The sequence below is a fragment of the Aotus nancymaae genome, unplaced genomic scaffold (genome assembly GCF_030222135.1).
Source record: "Aotus nancymaae isolate 86718 unplaced genomic scaffold, 86718_ANA_hifiasm-v0.15.2.pri h1tg000021l, whole genome shotgun sequence".
Lineage (NCBI taxonomy): Eukaryota > Metazoa > Chordata > Mammalia > Primates > Aotidae > Aotus > Aotus nancymaae.
This window is the reverse complement of record NW_026988433.1, coordinates 22,899,011-22,914,629: the sequence shown is the minus strand read 5'-3', so window position 1 is coordinate 22,914,629 and position 15,619 is coordinate 22,899,011. Positions and strand designations below refer to the sequence as shown.

Below are 15,619 nucleotides of genomic sequence, written 5' to 3'. Positions count from 1 at the left end.
AAAGGTGTATTAAATGGTAATAAGGTTTAAAATATATTGCATATTAATATCAGTTGCACTCATAAAGTTAAAGGTTTCAAACACACATGGTTATGAAGCAAATTAAATTTAATATTTCTGACACACGCAGTGCCCACATCCTGTCTTTGGTTCTTTAAATAACTTTTATAGGTTGTTAGAATTTTTTAACAAAGAAATTATTCCAATAATATAAGAAAAGTTACAGGTTAATTTACAATCATGTGCAGAAGTCTTAAAATTCTTGGTCTGCCTTAATGGCCTTTCTAAATAATTTTTAGTTTATGAGGATAAAATATTTGTTGTAAGATACATTATTTGTAACATAAATAGATATATTAATATGCCAGGTATTGCATCAAAAAAGTTACTGAATATATTTATATTTTTTTAAATTCTGTGTTGTTTTCTATTCCTGTTTGCTGTGAACTTTGCTTTCATTATGCATAGCCAGGTGGACAGTATTTAATGAGTGGCTTGAATCTGGTCCTCAGCTTAGTTAATCCTCTTATTTGGGCAGGTATCAACTACCAGAATTCTCATTTGTGTCTCAGATCAGCTAGTATATTGACCATATGCTAAAAGAGGAAAGGATGAGGATGTTCCTGTGCACTCTGCCTCTGTGTCTCTGTTTGCTTTTCTGTCCCTTTTGGTGATTTTCTCACACTTGGTGTTAGTACAGGTATTTCTGACACGCTGCGTTTCCTTCTATGTGCACTATTACCTTCTCTACCAAAATGTCAACTGTAGTTGTCTCTAGAGCATGGGATTATGAATAGATTATTTTAGTTTCTTTTTTTTTTTTTTTTTTTTGAGATAAAGTCTTGCTCTGTCACCTGGGCTGAAGTGCAATGGCACAATCATGGCTCACTGCAGCCTTGACTTGCCAGGCTCAAATGGTCCTCTTGCCTCAGCCTCCTGAGTAGCTGGGACCACAACCATGTGCCACCATACCCAGCTAGTTAAAAATTTTTTTTTTTTTGTAGAGACGGGGGTCTCACTTTGTTGCCTAGGCTGGATTCGCTCACTCTTTTTTCCTACCTTGTCACTTGTTGTCTCTGACTTTGTGTCTACTCTTGCTTTCAGTCACCCTTCCTCAATCTCCCATAATATAGAACCAAATTGTATTTTTGTAATTTATCGAAGATCCTTTTATCCCTGTTTAAAAGTTTAGCGTCAATGAGTAAAACAGTTTTGGCAAGTAGACCGTCCAAGACGTTAGTAACAAAAACAATTCTGAGAAGGATTTTGGTTTATTTAATAGTGTACTATTTTTATAATCACCAGGCCTTCTCCCTGAAGTATATGTGCATACAATTTGATTTATTTGGACATACATAGAATATACACTGTTTTAAGATATACAACATTTAATAACAACAATATATATAATATGGCCGGACACAGTGGCAAACACCTGTAATCCCAGCACTTTGGGAGGCTGAGGCGGGCAGATCGTGAGGTCAAGAGATGGAGACCATCCTGGCCAACATGGTGAAACCCTGTCTCTACTAAAAATAAAAATAAAAAAATTAGCTGGGCATGGTGGCATGCGCCTGTAGTCTCAGCTACTCGGGAGGCTGAGGCAGGAGAATCTTTTAAACCGGAAGGTTGCAGTGAGTGATCATGCCACTGCACTCCAGCCTGGCAGTGGAGCAAGACTCCGTCTCAAATATATATATATACACACATATACATATATATAAATATATATATTTATATACATATATATTTATATGTATATGTATCTACATATATATTTATATATATTTCAAGTAAATACTTTTGTTTTCCCTTATTATTGGCCTTGGTTGTTTTTTTGTTTTTGTTTTTGTTTTTTTTTTTTGGTGTTTTTTTGTTTGCTTTTTTAAAAGACAGGGTCTCGCTCTGTTACCCAGACTGGAGTGCAGTGGTGAAATCATAGCTCACTGCAGCCTCAAATTCCTGGGCTTAAGTGATCCTTCCACCTCAGTCTCCCAACTAGCTAGGACTACAGGCACGTGCCACTACTATGCCCAGCTATTTTTTTAATTTTTGTTTTTGTAGAGACAGGGAATCGCTATGTTGCCCAGGCTGGCCTTGAACTCCCAGGCTCAAGCGATCCTCCTGCCTGGGCCCCCCAAGGTGCTAGGATTACAGGCGTGAGCCACCTCGCCCAGCCCCCGGCCTGCTATTATTATCCTTAATTTTTTTTTTCTTGAGACGGAATCTCACTCCGTTGCCCAGGCTGGAGTGCGGTGGCACAATCTCGGCTCATTGCAACCTCCACCTCCCAGGTTCAAGCAATTCTCCCACCTCAGCCTTCAGAGTAGCTGGGATTACAGTCACGTGCCACCATGTCCGGCTAATTTTTGTGTTTTGTATTTTTAGTAGAGATGGGGTTTCACTATGTTGGCCAGGCTGGTCTCGAACTCCTGACCTCAAGTGATCCGCCCAACTATATAGCATGGGTTCTGTTTTCCACTTGAAACTCTAAGCATACCTGACACATAACAGGTGCTCCATAATTATATCTTGAATAAATAAGAATTAAGTTTTAAGGCCGGGCGCGGTGGCTCACGCCTGTAATCCCAGCACTTTGGGAGGCCGAGGCGGGTGGATCACAAGGTCAGGAGATCGAGACCATCCTGGTCAACATGGTGAAACCCCGTCTCTACTAATACAAAAAAATTAGCTGGGCATGGTGGCGCGTGCCTGTAATCTCAGCTACTCAGGAGGCTGAGGCAGGAGAATTGCCTGAACCCAGGAGGCAGAGGTTGCAGTGAGCCAAGATCGCGCCATTGCACTCCATGCACTCCAGCCTGGGTAACAAGAGCGAAACTCCGTCTCAAAAAAAAAAAAAAAAAAAAAAGAATTAAGTTTTAGTATATAGAATATACTGAGCCTGTTGGTTTCTTGAGAAATTTTTATGTAAATGGAAATTCTAAAGCAAAATGTGGACATTCCTCAGGCTTACACTAATAAATGAATTATTTTAAAGCTATCTGAGCTATTATGTTAAAGCTGTCTGAGCTATAATTCTTCTTGAGTAATATGTCATGTACGTCCTCCTAGCTTGTTTTCATTGGAGAACTAGAAAGGCAAGCAGTTTGACTTAGTGTCTCATAGTGGCGCAGTCTCAGCTCACTGCAACGTCCACCTCCCAGTTCAAGCCATTCTCCTGTCTCAGCCTCCTGAGTAGCAGGGGCTACGGGCAGATACCACCATGCCCAGCTAATTTTTGCACTTTTAGTAGAGACAGGGTTTCACATGTTGATCAGGTTGATCTTGAACTCCTGACCTCAAGTGATCTGCCCACCTCAGCCTCCCAAAGTACACTTGTGAGCCACCATGCTTGACCTATTAACCTTAATTAGTAACTGAGAAAACTGAGGTCCCAAGAAATTAAGTGCCTTGCTTACCACTAGAGGAGACAAAACCAGATTAAAACTGAAGACTTCTGACTTCCAAACTCTACATTCTTCTTTTTACACCATGATACTGTTCCACTTTCCTAATTATCTTTTTCTTTCTCTTTCTTTTATAGTTTTATGGTTTTTTTTTTTTTTTTTTTTGAGACAGAGTCTTGCTCTGTCACCCAGGCTAGAGTGCAGTGGCACTCATGCAACTTCCACCTCCCGGGTTTAGGCAATTCTCCTGCCTCAGCCTCCCAAGTAGCTGAGATTACAGGTGCCTGCCACTGTGTTCAAATAATTTTTGTATTTTTAGTAGAGACAGGATTTCACCATCTTGGCCAGTCTGGTCTCAAACTCCTGACCTCGTGATCCACCTGCCTTGGGTTCCCAAAATGCTGGGATTACAGGAGTCAGCCACCGCGCCTGGCCAGTTTTGTGTTCTTTTTAATTTCAAGCTGTCCTACGTTAGTTAACTTTTGTTGTTGTTTTTTGGGACAGAGTGTTACTCTGTCGCTGATGCTGGAGTGCAATGGCGTGATCTCTGCTCACTGCAACTTCTGCCTCCCAGGTTCAAGCGATTCTCCTGCTTCAGCTGTCCAAGTAGCTAGGATTAAAGGTGCCCATCACTACGCCTGGCTAATTTTTGTATTTTTAGTAGAGAAGGGCCATATTGGCCAGGCTGGTCTCAGATTCATGACCTCAGGTGATCCACCTGCCTTGGCTTCCCAAAGTGCTGGGATTACAGATGTGAGCCACCACATCTGGCCTTGGTTAACTTTCATCATCTTAGTTTTGGTACATTATAGGTGTATGTGGTTTAGCTAACTATTATTTATAAACTGTGCAAAATGTACCATATTCCTCTGAGTATAGCAATAGAAGTAAATCCCTGTAACTGAGATTTAATTATTCTTGGTTCTTTTAATGATAGAAACTTCGGGAAAAACAAAAAGTTGTGAGAGAAAGTCACGGTCCAAATATGAAACAAGCAAAAATGTGGCATGATTTGGAACAACTAATGGAATGTAAGAAACAGTGCTTTCTGAAACAACAAAGCCAAACTTCCATTGGTCAGGTAATTCAGGAGGGAGGAGAGGACCGGCTAATACTATGAATTCATGTGTCATCATTTGGGGTTTTAATTGATACCACTAGCTATAAGCATAATCTCATAATGTATTTCTTTTTTGAAACTGATTTGTACAGCATTTTGCTTTCAGATTAGCCATTCTTTATTAAGTTTTCATGGAAAATAATGTTAAGGCAGATTTAGTTTTAATGTTTTTTCATATGAAAAAGAGGCTTTTATTGTTTTACTTAGTTTAGACATCGGTGGCGTCTTCTGAATTTTATGAGACAGGAAACTAAATTTACTATCTGTAAATGTAAACATATGTCCATTAAGAAACATGTAGTTTTTTAAGAATGTAATAACCTAATGGCTTACTGTTTTTCTTAATCTTTTTTTGAAACTTTAGAAGAATCTTTTAGGAAGTAATATCTCTTGTTTTGAAGAAACATTTATCTGAAGTTCAGCATTTCCTACAGTTTCACTTCAGTTTCTTTTTCTTCTGTAAAATGCAAGAAAATTTAATATTTTGACTAACATGTTTGTTCTGATTGTATAATTTAAAGGCAAATAAACTTGGTACATATTTCATGGCTATTTAAAAAATGTATAGTTGTCTTGTGTCAAAATTTATTCTTTTTAAAGTAAGTATTCATATCAAGTATTAAATTGAAGGATTATTATTTATTTTCACCAAAAATCTATTACAGATTTTTTTTTTTTGACATGGAGTCTCATTCTGTTGCCCAGGCTGGACTGCAGTGTCGTGATCTCAGCTCACTGCAACCTTCACTTCCAGGGTTCAAGTGATTCTCCTGCCTCTGCCTCTCAAGTAACTGGGATTACAGGCAGCCACCACCACACCTGGCTAATTTTTGTATTTTTAGAAACAAGGTTTTGCCATGTTGACCAGGCTGGTCTTGAACTCCCAACCTTGGGTGATCTGCCCACCTCAGCCTCTCAAAGTGTTGGGATTACAGATGTGAGCCACCCATGCCTGGCCTATTACAGATTTAATAATATAATAATCAGGCTGGGCACAGTGGCTCATGCCTGTAATTCCAGTACTCTGGGAGGCCAAGGCAAGCAGATCATTTGAGACCAGCCTGGGCAACATGACAAAACCTCATCTCTAAAAAAATACAAAAATTGGCCGGGTGTGGTGGCACGCCTGTGTTCCCAGCCCCTCAGGAGGCTGAGGCTAGAGAATCACTGGAACCTGGGACATGGAGTTTGCAGTGAGCTGAGATCACACCACTGTATTCCAGCCTCGGCAACAGAGCAAGACCCTGTCTCAAAATAATAATAATAATAATAATAATAATCCGATAGTTATGGGAACTGTTATTTTATTTTTGAGACAGTCATGATGGATGGTGAATGAGGAGCCAGCACATCATATGGAAAGAGCAGGAGCAAGAGGTCAGGGTCAGATGCCATTCACTTTTAAAGAACCAGATCTTGTGGCCAGGCGCAGTGGCTCAAGCCTGTAGTCCCAGTACTTTGGGAGGCCGAGACAGGTGGATCATGAGGTCAGGAGCTCAAGACCAGCCTGGCCAACACGGTGAAACCCCTTCTTTTCTAAAAATACAAAAATTAGCCAGACATGGTGGCCCACACCTGTAATCCCAGCTACTTGGGAGGCTAAGGCAGAGAACTGCTTAAACCCAGGAGGCTCCAGCCTGGGCGACAGAGCAAGACTCTGTCTCAAAAAAAAAAAAAAAAAACAGATCTTATGTAAACTCAGAGCTAGAAATCACTAATCACCACGGGGATGGTACTAAGTTATTCACAAGGGATCCACCCCCATGATCCAGGCACCTCCCACCAGGCCTCACTTCCGTCACTGGAGATTACATTTCAGTGTGATATTTAGAGGGAACAAACATCTGAACCATATCAGATGGGGTCTCTCTTTGTTGCCCAGAACTCCTGACTTCAAGTGATCCTTCTACCTTGGCCTCCCAAAGTACTAAGATTATAGGCATAAGCTACCATGCTTGGCCCAAAACCGTTTTTTTGTGTTTTTTTTGAGACAGGGTTTCATTCTTGTTGCCCAAGCTGGAGTGCAATGGCGCGATCTCGGCTCACTGCAGCCTCCACTTCCCGGGTTCAAGCATCCTGGGAGCTCAGCCTCCTGACTTTAGGTATGTGCCATTGTGCCCAGCTAATTTTTGTATTTTTAATAGAGATGGGATTTACCATGTTGACGAGGATGGTCTTGATCTCTTGACCTCATGATCCACCCGCCTTGGCCTCCCAAAATGCTGGGTTTACAGGCGTGAGCCACTGTGCCCAGCCTGAAAAGTTTTTTATTGGTAATCAAAGAGCCTCACTAGCTAGAGATAATTGATAATTCTAGGAGCTGTAGCAAGAAGAGATGGGGTCCATCAGAATAAGGAAGAACTGAACTTACTGGGGAAGTATGGAGAGAAATATCTTTAAATTTTTTTTAAGAGAAAAAGAAGCATTTCAGTGTTCATAAGTGATTTGAATTGGTCCTCGGCTTGTTTTATCCTTTTATTTGGACAAGTATCAGCTGCCACCATTGTCATTTGTGCCTTTAGATCTGCTAGTAGATCAGCCATCCCCTGAAAGAGGAAAAGCGGTGTTTTAGTGTGTAAAAAAAAATATTTAATTCAATCATGATTTTTTGGATAGTGACATAAATATATTTGTGTGGTGTTGGTTACTGGTATGCTGTTTTTTATGCCAATAGTAAATGATGCTCCTTTAAACAGAATATAAATTCCTTTGCAAGTATTTGAAAAAGACTAGATGCCCTTTATAGAAACAGCATTTTATTTCTCCAGAGGAAAGTCAGTTCACAAAATTGTTAAGTCTAGTGGTTATTTTTTTAGGCTTTCACTGTCTTTGGTGCTTCTCTTGATTTTTAAAATGGTTAATGACAGATACTCCATGGAATCCTTAGAAATCTACTGATCTGATTATTGCTTGCTGTCTTTATTCCATACAGAAAGAATACATGGGTTAAACACAAAGGCAGCTCCAAAATTACTTTAGTCACTGAAGCAGAACACCATTATTACTTCAAGAAAAGCAAATTGAAAAACACCCTAAAAGTACAAAGTTATTTATAGATTGTGTGTAACATTGGGCATTTTGTAATGCAGCTTAATGGGTTTAGTGCAGTGACTTTCCACTCATTTCATGATCTGATTGGAACATTAAAAAGCTTTAACTAACCTTGACAGTATTTGACAGCTGGCACTTACTAAAGAGCTTATTACATTTTTCCTCCAGGATTGATACTCTGGCTAGCTAATTGATCAGAGTACTTAATCATTTTGGAAAATAATTTGTCTTTCATGTGATGGCCCAAATAAAGGAGAAGAATGCAGCCTGTGAAATCTGCCTCTGTGTTCACCGATATCCTTCTTCTAGTTGCCAACTGTTGCATGGGACTGACTGTATAAATTGTAAATTTCAAAAGGCCACTGCTTATCTTGCTTTCTGTATTAGTTCAGGAAATAATCCAGCTTTAAATGGTGTCCTTTAAGAAGAATCTTATAAGGGGATAATGTGCTTTCTGTTATATTAACAACTGAATTCCAAGGCCATTTATTTTCTAGGTCTGGAGAGTGTACCAGAACGGTCTTAGAATATTGTTCAAATGCATATGGAAATCAAAGCAGAAATTGCAGACCACCTACCTTTTTCTTTTTCCTTTTTTTTTTTTTTTCTTGAGATGGAGTTTAGCTCTGTAGCCCAGGCTCACTGCAACCTCCGCCTCCAGGGTCCCAGTTCAAGCAATTCTCCTGCCTCAGTCTCCCAAGTAGCTGGAATTACAGGCACACACCACCATGCCCAGCTAATTTTGTATTTTTAGTAGAGACGGGTTTCACCATTATGGCCAGGCTGGTCTTGAACTCCTGATTTCAAGTGGTCCACCTACCTCAGCCTCTCAAAGTGCTGGGATTACAGGCGTTAGCCACCACACCCAGCCCTTTTTCTTTAAATTAATACTTGCCCTCATTTTGCTTTAATTAGGAGACAATAATAAAATAAGCCACTTCATTTAAATTATCAAATAAATGCAAATGTGTTATGTGCCTAATTAACATTTATACATTTTTAAGGTCTATGCACTTTCCAAGTATGTTTCTTAACTTTTTGAGGTAACACAGTGCAGAGCACTTTTTGGTAATTTGAGTAAAATAAAAGGCTAAATATATTGCTGAAACTAAAAATATATAAATTTGCAGAATTCTTCTGAATTAAATATGAACAAATTAGTAACTTGCCAAAGCTGTCTTTACAAAGGCAAAGGCAAAGTTTATATTGAAAAATGACTTTGTATGCAGGTGTGTGTCTTTTTTTTTTTTTTTTTTTTTGCCTGAAGATTGGGTTCTAAGGTGTGTGTCTTATAGAAGTCTTGTTATACACAGGCGTTCTACCCTATGTTAGTGACTAATGAGTGTGAGTAAATGACTTGTTTCTACAAAGGATTCTAGGTGCTTACATCATTCATCTTTCTTGGCATGAAGGAGTCTTTAGCCCAGGGAGTTGGTAAGATAGCATCCTGATGATTAACTTTCTTTAAACTTGGTTATATCAGTAATCAATCAATATCATTATTGCAGCGAGGTGAGGAGTAGATTACATATGCAACAGATCCCTCTTTTTTAGACAATTCATGCAGCCAGGAGAGAAATAAATCTGTACCTTTATTAAATATGTAAATTATTCCTCCACTCATACCAGCGTAGCTCCTCTTCCTCTTCCTTTTAATGAGAGCAATTTAAATACAGCTGCTTGGTGTGTGGCAGCCAGGACTGGGGTGAGCATTTTGTCTCAGGGGATGGATAGGGATCATTAAAAGTTATCTGCGTGTTTTTTTATCCTTGACCCTACTGTCTTAAGATAATCTTAAAAAGAGAAAGTTGACTGTAAACATTGTTTAGCCCTACCCCATCCTTGCAAAAGATATCAAAAAATGAAACACAGATCCCAAATAAGTATTTTTAAGAGACTTGGACAAACATATACTTTCTGCTCCTATGCTCCCTCTTTTGGCAAACTGGAAGTACTTTCTTGGCAAACACCAATATTTTCACAATTTCCTTTCTAGAATTGCTGAGAGGCTTGAGTCACCAAACTTGGTTTACTGCTATGGAAATTCACTATTTCAAGCACAGGAAGAAATTAAAGATTTTTATTTTTCAGTGAAAGTATGTGTTTCCACCTCAGTTCAGAGTGTAACAGTAGGTTCCTGGCTTGGCTTAATGCTGCATGCAATATCCTGGTAAACAGTCATAGAATTTTGGAGCTTGAAAGGAACCTCAGAATGATTCATATAATCATTTATTAGATTGGGACCTTTGAGGGATCTCTTCCAACTTCTCTCCAGTGTGCAAATCAGTTCTGTAGTACATGTAGTGAATCACTTTCCAACCATGGTGTTGTACCCCCAAAGCAGTTCACTCCTCACGAGGGAGCCTGTTTCATTGTTAGAGCACAGGCTGATTAAGTTATTGGTTCTGAAAGTGAATTGAACTTACAGAGAAAGGACTTTCTATAAACATCTGTTATGCAAAGCAAGATTTAACAAGTTTTATTCTCTGAAGCTCTAATCATGATCATGATCATATGACTGATTCAAGCAACTAACCTGGTACTGAGCACTCCATTTGTACCAGGCACTGTCCTAAGTGCTTTATGTATATAGAACTAACGTAACTCTCACAATAACCTTATGAGGCAGCTGTAATTGTCCCCATTTTATAGATAAGGAAACTGAAACAAAGAGAAACTTTCACAGTATTACACAACTGATTGTGGCAGAGCCAGGATCTAAAACCTGTGCTCATAACTACTATGCTATATTGCAGTGTGACCCATGTATATATACCCATTGTATATAAGGAAACAGATTGATGTCCATTTATGAGTTATGGTGTAAAATAATTTTTAGTGCTTATTATAAGATTATAGTACCTTTTTTAAAAAAAAAAATGTGTTTGCTTGCTATACCTGAAGAACAAACTTTACTAAATGATTAACAGTAACCTCAACCAACCAGATGAGGGAATTATACTGAAAATGAATGTCCAGTAAATGAATGAAAGAAATGAGTAGTAGTTTTAAATAGAGAGCACACTGAAACTTTTTAGGGTTATCATTTAACTCTCTCTTTGAGTATGTTAAAATCATGCATGTCTGCAATTGCTGGACATTTAGATCAAGTCCAATTTTTCACTTTATGAACAATGCTGCAGTGAAACTTAAAGATTGAAATACAGCTGGGTGTGGTGCTCACGCCCAGCACTTCAGGAGGCTGAGGCAGGAGGATTGATTGAGCCCAGGAGTTTGAGATCAGCCTGGCCAACATGTTGAAACCCTGTCTCTACTAAAAGTACAAAAAATTAGCTGGGTGTGGTGGCACAAGCCTGTAATCCCAGCTACTCGGGAGGCTGAGGCAGGAGAATCGCTTGAACCCAGGAGGTGGAAGTTGCAGTGAACCGAGATTGTGCCACTGCACTTTAGTCTGGGAGACAGAGCGAGATTCTGTCTCAAAAAAAAAAGATTGGAATACAATAAAATATTAAGCAAAACCACAAAATTTATCAAATTTGGTTAAATCCAGAATCTGTTGAACAGTTTTATAGATATTTCTTGTCTTTTTCTGTGAAAATACCAACAGGTAATTTCTTAACCAAAGAAATTAGCAAGATAATACTTGATTAATTGGAGAATGAAATTGAAAGTCCACTCACTTATTTTTGTGCAGATGTTTGTTATCTTGTGTGCCTGACACTGTGCTAAGTGCTAAAATAGAAATTGAACATGACCTAGTTTTTGCTCTCAAAGACCTCACAGTCTAGAAGACTCAAATATTATGCAGCAAAATAAGTGCTATGTTTGCAAAGAACAGGGAGCTCAAAGGAAGCAGCAATTAATTCTGATGGGGGATTGTGGAAAGATTAACAGAGGAGATGGGAATTGAGCTGCATTTGTAAGGATGAGTTAAAATTTTGATAGGCATGGGAAAAGTGAAGACATAAAAACATTTAAGGATATAGCACATTAAGGAAAGGACAAGAAGTCTAGTATGGCTCAGTAAGTTACACAGGTGCATGGGGGATGGGGAAGGAATTCCTATTATATATCAAGCTCTTGGATTCTGTAATGTGCTGGACACTCAGCTAGGCTGAAAGAAAAGGTGCAGTAAAAATGTAAGATATGGCCCCTGTTGTTAACAGGACTAGCAATACATTAAACAACAGTAAACACATCAAGAAGTAATAACCAAGTGCTAAATTTTGTGGAGCAATAAAAATTCAAATTGGAGATATAGGGAAGACAAGAAGCTCAAGAAAGAGTAGAGTCAAGGAGGCTTTATCAAAGAGGTAGGAATTCATCTGGGCCTGGTAGGATGGGTAAGATGCAGACAGGTGAATGGGAGGGCATGGCAGAACAGCAGCAGTGAAACCAGCAAGTATTTATCACTCACTTCTCCCTTATCCAGCTCTATAGTAAGTAGTATATTGAGCAAGCTTAAAGTTCGGTTATCAAGATAAACGATATAACCAACAAAGCAGTGCTGGATTAGCCAGTAGGCAAACATGTACTGCAGATTTTCTGAAAATATTTGATATTTCAAAAATCAAAGAAGTTTCCATTAGAAAAAGCAAAATTCGGCTAGGCGTGGTGGCTCTTGCCTGTAATCCCAGCACTTTGGGAGGCCAAGGTGGGCAGATCACTTGAGGTCAGGGGTTTGAGACCAGCCTGGCCAACATGGCAAAATCCCTGTCTTTACTAAAAAGACAAAAATTACCCAGGTGTAGTGGTGCATGCTTGTAATTCTAGCTATTTGGGAGGCTGATGCATGAGAATCGCTTGAACCCAGAAGACAGAGGCTGCAGTAAGCCGAGATTGCACCACTATACTGCAGCCTGGGTGATGGAGTGAGACTCTGTCTCAAAAAAAAGAGAGAAAGAAAAAGCAGAACTCTGTTAGACTTCCTTATATTTGTTTTATGGTTTAGTTTTTGTTTCTTATTGCATATAGTGGGGAGGGAATTATAATCTTTTGGGAGTTAGAGTCTCCTAAAATTTTAGTTCAGGTTCCTGGAATGGGATAAAAACCACATGGATGATAGAGTTTATAATCCCCACAGAACTCAAAGCGGGAGAAAACACAGGTTGGAGCAATCTGGTCAGGCTAGAGGAGAAAATATTCAAGTTAAACTTCTTATGGAAGCTTGAGTAGAAATTGGCTCTGAGAGGGAGCAAGAGCTCTGTAGAGAAGAGGAAGCCCCAAAAGGGAATGCCCTGAGGTACATGCCAGATGCGGCCGAAGGGAATAGAGATGAAGCTGGAAAGGAGTGGGAGATTGAAGCTGAAGGTTTCTAGCTGATGCAATTATCAGTCATGGTCTGCTGGTAATAACTATAGGAGTTCTTCTTTTTTTCCTTTTTTTTTTTTTTTTTTTTTTGAGACAAAGTCTCACTCTGTTGCCCAGGCTGGAGTGCAGTGGCACGATCTTGGCTCACTACAACCTCCACCTCCTGGATTCAAGTGATTTTCGTGCCTCATCCTCCCAAGTAGCTAGGATTACAGGTTCATGCCACCACACCCATATAATTTTTGTATTTTTAGTAGAGATGGGGTTTCACCAAGTTGGCCAAGCTGGTCTCAAACTCCTGACCTCAGGTGATCCACCCACCTTGGCCTCCCAAAGTGCTGGGATTACAGGCGTGAGCCACCACACCAGGCCAGGAGTTCTTCTTAATATCCCTTTGGACCATTGATGAGATGAGATTCACTGCATTATAGGGAATGACAAATTATCATCTTCCATGGAACTGCTATTATGGACTAAGTTTGGTTTATTTTTTGTGACAGAGAAGAGCAGTATAGGTGGTAAGCCAATTAATTTGTTTCATTGTATTTTGGGGTTATATTTTACACTAATTCAAAGATTCCACATTTTATTTATTTACTTATTTATTTTTGAGACAGAGTTTCACTCTTGTTGCCTAGGCTGAAGTGCAATGGTACAATCTCAGCTCACCACAACCTCCGCCTCCTGGGTTCAAGCTTTTCTCCTGCCTCAGCCTCCTGAATAGCTGGGATTACAGGCATGCACCACCACACCCGGCTAATTTTGTATTTTTAGTAGAGATGAGGTTTCTCCCTATTGGCCTGGCTGGTCTTGAACTCTTTACCTCATGTGATCTGCCTGCCTTGGCCTCCTAAAGTGTTAGGATTACAGGTGTGGGCCACTGTGCCCAGCCTCTTTTATTTTATTTTTTTTAGAGAGAGATATGGGGTCTCACTGTGTTGGCCAGGTTGGTCTTGAACTCCTGGCCTCAAGCGATCCTCCCACCTCGGCCTCCCAAAGTGCTGGGCTTATAGGCATGAGCCACCACACCCAGCCTCATTTTATTCTTTGATTCAGTTTACAACTCTGTATCATCTATGCCATCACTTTTTTGTTACATGTAACATTTTCAGATTTGTGAAAAAGATTTGATAATTCTAAGGAATTAAGCTGAGAAACAGAATATTTAGAAGTTATATTTTTATTGGGAGACATTTTTATAAGTTTTTGTGATTTCCTATATTTAAAAAAATGTGAGAAAAATTCAAAGCTGGTTTTTCTCTGTGCTTGATTTTTTTTTTTTTTCTTAAGAGGAGGCAAAAGAACTTTTTACAGAATAATTGACAAGTCGGCAAGGAGAGCCTCAGCCCTTGAAGAGACCCACTTGCTAGTGACTTGGCAGTGTCAAACAAATGTTCAACTTTTATTCTGACACTTCTTGAAGAATTTGATTGAAACTATATATGTCCAGATAACACTCAGCAAAGTGCCCTTCTTGCATTTGTTTCAAGATATATTTGGAAACAGAGATGACCTTGGACTCAGCTGCTTTTCCAATTTAGGACTTCTCTCTAGTAGGTCTACTGAATAATAATATTCCCCAACACTGAAAATTCAACGAATGGAAAAACATTTTAGTTACTATATGCCATAAGTCCTATGATAGAGGACTTTTTCTCCTAGCAATATGTTCTGCTTCTAAAAGAAATGATATATTTAGCCCACAAACTCTATATTAGCTTTCTAACCATCTACTTTGAAATACATTTAGGAACACATTTGCTTTTCATCAGAGTGCCTTTTTGTAATCTAAATTGAGCTACCCTTCCTTTTTAAAATATTTTAGCATCTAAGAAATTAAAAAACAACCCGCAGTTAACTCTTCGCCTTTGCTTTCTGGCATTCAAATTTTCATTTGAAGCCAGGGTTCATTGTAGCTTGATGTAAGATCTAAAAGAAGACTTTGGAGGCCCTGACATCCCCTTCTAAGGCTATTGCCACCTGTCCAGATGACAATAGAAGTCCTGCTGGTCTGACTTCAAGCCTGAATGCCAAGGTCCAATCGTGTCTACATTTAGCCCATGGAGATGGATGTTTTAACTGTCATTAAAGTGACATCCTTTCAGTTACCATTTTGCATATTTTGGAGGTTTCAGCAGTTCCATTTTTAATTTGTTGTCATGGTCACAGGATAAGATGTAGATAACCTCTCTGATAAGGTGGTTTTACTTTTAAGCAATTAAATACTTATTTTAGTCTGATCATTGTCCTACATGGTGTATTACTAGGGATAGTCACATTTTCTATTTTCATATGGTTTCCTAAGATGTTATAGGCAATTAGAGCATTTATAGAGATTAATATATTGTTAGCTACAGTCTCCAGCATGTGCAATACATTAATTCCCAATAAAATGCTGTGTTACACATATGCATATGCAAACACACACATGTGGAAATAGATACACCGTATTATAACTCTTTATTAAAGGATAGCTTGTTCTCAAGGATTCCTTCTTGCTTGATTTGGAACCAAGTGTTAGTCATGTGTTAGCCACAAGGTGAGTGATTTTGAAAAGATAGTCGAGAGATTTTTAAACTATTACCACAAAGTAAATAAAAAATAAGCTATTACCACTTAAGATAATTTTAAAGATGACCTATCTCATCAGATGACAGACAGATCTTAAATTTTTTATTGTTATACATTACTGCACCAGTATTACTTTGCAGTCTCCTAACTCAAAAACTGGCAACTTTTATTTTTAATCTGACATTTACTCCTTTATAAA

At 38.9% G+C, this 15,619-nt stretch overlaps 1 protein-coding gene across 1 annotated transcript in view; it reads left to right on the top strand.

Moving 5' to 3' along the window:
• Positions 1-5,090, top strand: part of IFT81 (intraflagellar transport 81) — a 116,637-nt gene extending 111,547 nt beyond the window's left edge. The window contains exon 19 of the mRNA XM_064379859.1: positions 4,345-5,090. Within this exon, the coding sequence (XP_064235929.1) occupies positions 4,345-4,527 (183 nt within the window). The 3' untranslated portion in view covers positions 4,528-5,090. The remainder of the gene's footprint in view (positions 1-4,344) is intronic.
• Positions 5,091-15,619: the final 10,529 nt, after the last annotated feature.